General features: G+C 46.0%; 1 protein-coding gene across 15 annotated transcripts in view; it reads right to left on the reverse strand.

The window, feature by feature from the left end:
• Positions 1-3,325, reverse strand: part of dac (dachshund) — a 91,172-nt gene extending 87,847 nt beyond the window's left edge. For all 15 annotated transcript variants that reach the window (XM_065486736.1, XM_065486729.1, XM_065486735.1 and 12 more), the window contains exon 1: positions 2,557-3,325. In XM_065486736.1, coding sequence (XP_065342808.1) covers positions 2,557-3,236 — 680 coding nt within the window. In that variant the 5' untranslated portion in view covers positions 3,237-3,325. The remainder of the gene's footprint in view (positions 1-2,556) is intronic.
• Positions 3,326-6,000: the final 2,675 nt, after the last annotated feature.

The following is a 6,000-nucleotide window of genomic DNA, read 5'->3' on the forward strand; positions in this document are numbered from 1 at the left end:
GTCGGGAAACCAAAACCCCCGATTCCGGCCGCTCACTCACTCTCACGCGACGAACCGAATGAGCAATAAAAATTGAGTTGTAGAGGCCAATTGATGATAATTTATTGTAATCGATGCCGCGCGCAAGGGAAACAAACACCGCTGATAAGATAAGCAATAAATTAAATAAATACGAATGTGTGTATAATCGTGTCATTTATTAATTACTTCCTCTATCTCTCTGCAACGTGTGGAAAACGTGATAAAAATGATAATAAGTCCCAAATTTAAGCTTAACGAAAAATCGGACCGGAAAAATGAAATCAGAATGTCTCCAACGCGTGTCTGAAAGAAACGCGAAGAAAGGCGAGCAGTTCTTTTCAAATGGAATTTGAAATGAAGAGTAGCGGCGACAGAAAAGCGAAAAAAGTGTCAAAGTGCGTGCGGCAGAGTGCTAGTCCCAGCGGAATGTTGCAGCACACGCAATTAGCGGGGACAAACAGAAGGAAAAAGTGGAGGTAATTGGGGGTCGGCCGCCTTTGTTTCTGGCCGAGATTGCGTTCAATTATTCAGCGCGACGAGGTGCGAGCCAGCTCACTCTGCGGGGACTCCTTGTTTGAGTCGTGTAAACACACACACACACGTAGCATAGCAGCAATGAGAGAAGATGATGATTGTAAAACCACGAGACGGAACCGCAACCAGGCACGCAGTCTATAACGCATCCCGTGCAATGTCTACATTTATACTATTGTGGCCAGCGCGCGCAGCGGGACTCTCTTCTTCCCGAATGCCCCTGCTGCTTAATAACTTTTTCTCTCTTGATATCTGTTTGGCGCGCGGATAATTCAATTTATCGTGCGCCTGGAAAAAAACAAACTCGGCACACGCTGCGAGGAAAATTGGGTGCGTGCCCATGGGAAACTGCACTTCAACCTCCATGTTGGAGTTAAAAATTCGTACAATTTTTTAAAAAAATGTGCAAATTTTGTTTGTTTGTTTATTAAATGGAAATTCTGAATTTAACTCGAAAATTTTTAATTAAATCAGTTGATTGTTGCACAGTGCAATTTGCTATAGGTGCAGCAATGGGGGATGTTCAATTGCATCAGCAGAGCACGCGGAGCAGGAAGTGCAATCAGCGATCGGCGGGCGTGATTTTGACTAGTTGGTGCACGCAGGCAGATTGTCAGATGATGTGTTTGAGCTGTTATTGTTTGCACTTGCATGCGAGTTGAGAGTGTGTGTATAAATATTGTTGCAGGCTCCGTGCATATAACACACAGGGCACAGAGAACAGCGATGGTATGATGTGTATTATGTAATTCGCCGTTTGGTGCTATATTATCTGGGGAAATAATGCATCGCGGGGAGAGTGCTGCAGCCAATAATATTGATAATAATAAGGGCCTGGCGTGCGGCTATTTGAAACAATTCGATGCTGATTGACTCTGCGCGTATGTACAGAGGGTGGAGGGGTGCAATTATGCATCTCGCTTTTGATTGCGGACCGACGCTATTGTTTGCATCCCAGCCGTATTTGCACTGCGATATTTTAATCAAACTGTACGAGAAGAACGGCACCAAACGCGCTTGAGCTGTCCTGCTTGCGTCAAGCGTATGTGTTTACATAAAATTGTTTTGTGTGACAAAATCAGAGAGAAAAAGACAGACAGACAGCAGAAGAGCTTCCGTTTCTGTCATTGAGACATTTCATAATTGTGTATTTAGAAAATTGGCGTTGAGCGATTGTTTATTTTTCAAAGTTGTGACATGTGTGCCGCGTATGACAAATGGGCCTATTTTAGAATGGCTTAAGCCGCTTGCTTTTTACACTCTCTCAACTCCAGTCCATTCGCATTTATATACACACACACACGCACGCACACCAAGCCGCCAGCATATATCGCGCTGTTTTCACAGAAGCCAGAGGATGCTGCGCTGAGAAGTGCTACCGACTAAATAGCTTTTATCTGCTGCTCTCTCTGGAGCAGAGAGGCCTGCTTTTATTCCGACACATCTGTATTTTGTTAACACTGCCATCAATCCCGGCCATAAGCAGCATAGATCGAGTTGAAGAAGAGTTTCGATATTTCGGTAGTAAATCTGTCAAACGGGTCGATTCATCGAATTCACATTTTTAAAACCGTAAATCCCGAGGAAAAGCGGAGAGTTGGTATGATCCAAGGGGGTGGATTAATCGCGCGCGGCCGACCCACCCCCGTGAGTATCATCGATTTTCGCCGGGTGCCCCGTGTTCCACATCCCCATTAACCGCGCGGGACGAGGGTGGATGCACGGCATCCCCCAGAACGACAAGAGAGGGTTCGGCGGAATGTGAACCACGGCGAGACAAAATTGACAAAACGTTGCTGTGAATTGCATGCTCCGGGCACCCGGCAAAACTGAGAGGAAACCTGAAAGTGTCGGTCCGCGGTGTTTAAAAGACACCCGTGCACCGCAAGAGCTACAGAAAGGGTTGCTAATGTAAATAAAAGGGTTAATGTGAGATGACAACACACGCGCATTTCATACTGAAGCAAGACAGTTAGTTTTCAAAAGAGATGTCTGTCTTACCTGGCAGTTGTGCAGTCTCTGTAGAGGACGTCGAAGTCCTTGCACGACAGCAGTTTGCAGCGATTTACGCCGGGCTGGATGGCACCGAGCCCTCGCAGAATGCGGACCTGCTCGACGTTGCAGACAAGAGGGACGATATCGAGTCGCTTCAGCTTGGTGTAGACTGTGTGCAGTCCGCCAACCAGGTGCTTGAGGAAGAGTTCGAAGGCCTGAGGCAAGCACAGCATGGTCTCGCCGGAGATGATGAAGGCGGCCACCTTCTGGCCGCGGTAGTCGACCAGCTTGCACTCGTTGGCCGTCGGGTCTGTGGTCGGGATGGGCGGCGGGCTGTTGTAGGATGCACGTTCGAGGGCGGCCGCAGCGGCGGCCGCCGCGTGGTGGTGGTTCAGGTCGACCGGCAGGCCAGCCAGCGAGCCCATGGCCGACATCAGCAGCGACGGGTGGCTGAGGCCCGGCGGCGGCCCGCGGCCCATCAGGCCCAGAGACGTGGGCGTGGCGATCGGCGAGCCCAGCGGACTGTTGCCGGAGGCCGGCGAACGGTGGCCCGGCGGCGGCAGGTGCATCGGCGATGGTGACGCTGGTGGTGGCTGCGGCGCCACTACCGGTGGCGCCGGCGACGACAGCTGTTTCGGCGAGCTGCGGTCGCTGCTCGACGAGTCCATCACAGAGTCCATGCTCATCGTCGATTGATGCTGCTGTTGCGTGAGGGACACGTAAACGGCCCCTCTGCGTTGAATAATTTTCTCTGTTCTGTGTGTGTGAGTGTGTGTGGTGCCTCAACGCTCGCTCCGTGCTCTTGCCCGCAGATCCGCGTTCGACGCACGATAAACTGCTTCTAAGCGAAGAGAGGAGGAGTGAGTGCGCTGAAGACTAACTCGCACCGCCCCAATCCTTTAGTGCCTCGCCATTGGCTGACACGCCGTGTACGAATGGGGGGTGAGTCCAATCGCCGCGATCCCTTGCAACGGCACCCGTTTGAAAGATTTTATTATTTTGATGTTTCTTTCTCTTCTCGTTCTCCGTTCTCCTCTCTCAGTGTGCTGCGTTTCCAACTTCTCTTCCTCTGCAGCACCAGCGAGGCACCAGCAGCCCTGCTTGTTTGTTTGCCCCCGCCCGCCTCAGTCAGACGTCAACCCCCCGGCCTTCTTTCTCTCTTCGCATTTGCATCTTCTGCTCCTGCTGCTCTTTTTGTACCGCACGTTTCAGTGAAAAATGAGCCTCTTCCGCAAAACCAAAGGAAGAGCACAGCAAAATGACAAAAAGAGAGCAAAAGAGCAATTTTTCAGCCGTGCCTCCAGCAAGCCTATAACTCCAGAGAGGAATTGATTCGCCGCATTGAATACAAGATTATTTAATTTGCTTTGCAAAAATTAACGCAAATCATTTTGAACGCTAAACATTTAATGATAGTTTCATAACACTCTCTCTTTCTGAAGTATGATTAACAGAGTATGATTAATATGCGAAAAACACCTGCGAACGTCAAAAAAAAACAAACGCATATACAAGTACAGGATTAAACCAGTTTTTAAGGTCATGATTTTTATTTTTGGTGCAGCCACGCGTGTTTGCTAAGTGAAAAAAGCAGATCGCTATTTGGCACATCATAAACTGCCAATAAATTCCGGGAGGGACTTCCAATTAACTTTGGCATCCCCCGCAAAACGAGAGTATGTCGAGTTGCGGGTGCGAGAGAGCGAGTGTGTGTGTATGTGTATATACACAGTGCATTATAGTCCATATACGCTAGTCAATTCGACGTGAGAGACCCGATGGATATTCGCAGCAAATAAACGTAATCAAACATCATCAATAGAAGGCTTTGTTTCAGCGCGGGGGAGCCGTGCTCATATAGGAAACAACCAACATGCGATAGGGGTTGTTGTGCAACCCCTGCGCGATCCCGACACACAGATTTCCCCCTCTCGACACGTATGCAAAGCAGCCGGAGCACACGCTCTCGCGGAAATGCAAAACATACACGGCCGAGAGAGAATAAAACAGCAGTGGAGATTCTCTTTCGCCTTCTCTCTCTCTTTCTCTCTCTCTCTCTCTCTCTTTTTTTTCTCTCTCTCCGCGCGCGCAACGAGTATTATTTCTATAGAAATATAGAGAAAAATTTCTATTGGGTCAAGAGAGAAATTTAGCCGATGCGCACTGTGCAGGGGCGATTTCACCCTCTGCATCTCGCACTCTGTTAAATTGGTTGCCTCTTGTGAGCCGCGTGCCCTACTTTTTCGCACCACATGGCCTAAGCTGCGTGGCAGCTCTCAACCTTTCCGCTGCTCGAAAAGTTTTTTAATCTGGTAAATTAATTCCTATATATGCAGAAATAAATTTAACTCACGCTAGGCATAATCACTATTTTTTCTATTGATTTCATTGAAATTAGAACATTATGGAATTCCGTATGGAAATTCTTTTTACTAATCATTTAAAATGTATCAATAAGGAGACAATTTTGGAAAAACATTTTCAAAATTTCAATTATTTCAAGGGTTAGTTATATACCCCTTACCCAAAATTTCAAACCTGTCAACAGCTCTTAGAGTCTTGGAATAAATGCTTTTTTATCATATACCCTTGAAATATTCGATATTTTTCGCCACCTCACATACGAAGACAACTTAACAATCCAAATCCTAAACATGATAAAAGAAACTTTCAAATTTCCTGAGAGACTGTTTAATATAAATAAAACCAGGCTTCATCGTCGTTGTCAAAAAGAATTCGTCATTTATAATCCTCGGCCAGTTTCGACGTCATCAAATACGTCCTAATCATGAGTTTTTCATTACAATCATATACCAACAATAAAGTGTCACATCTAAAATTAAAAAAAAATCCGACGAAAAATTCCAAAAACTTCTCAACAAATATCACCCACCTATTCAAGAGGTTGAGGTTGAGGTTAGCTCCAAAGACTAACTGTGAAAATTCAAAGTCCACCACTTTGTTAAACATAACGCACACCACACAGGTGGCAAGGAATCTTTTTGTTCCGTGAGCTTCAATTTCTCTTTTCCGTACGTAACATATTTCACAAAGCAGAGATGCGGCTCGAGTTTCTATAATAACATTTCTCTTCTTTCTTTCTCTCTCTTTCTCTCTCTCTCTCTCTCTCTCTCTCTCTCTCTCTCTCTCGCTCTCTCTTGCGCGCGCGCGTATTATGCAATCTGCGCATCTTTATTGCATATGCGGTTGCATAAATTACCATTTGCATTCCAATTCCTTCTTGCCCTCTCTCCTGCGGCTTAATACGTTTTAAAAATGTAAATTCACGTTTGTAGCTATATCTCGTTATGTTCAAGCTTATTTTTATTTTTTATGCACCCTCTCTGACGATATTTAAGATGCACTTTGACCCTTAGTAATTTCACCAAACAAAAGATTATTTTTAAAGTTGTTAAGATACTAGAAAAATTTAGATTTTAAATTTTGTTA

This window comes from Cloeon dipterum, chromosome 3, assembly GCF_949628265.1.
Source record: "Cloeon dipterum chromosome 3, ieCloDipt1.1, whole genome shotgun sequence".
Classification (NCBI taxonomy): Eukaryota; Metazoa; Arthropoda; class Insecta; order Ephemeroptera; family Baetidae; genus Cloeon; species Cloeon dipterum.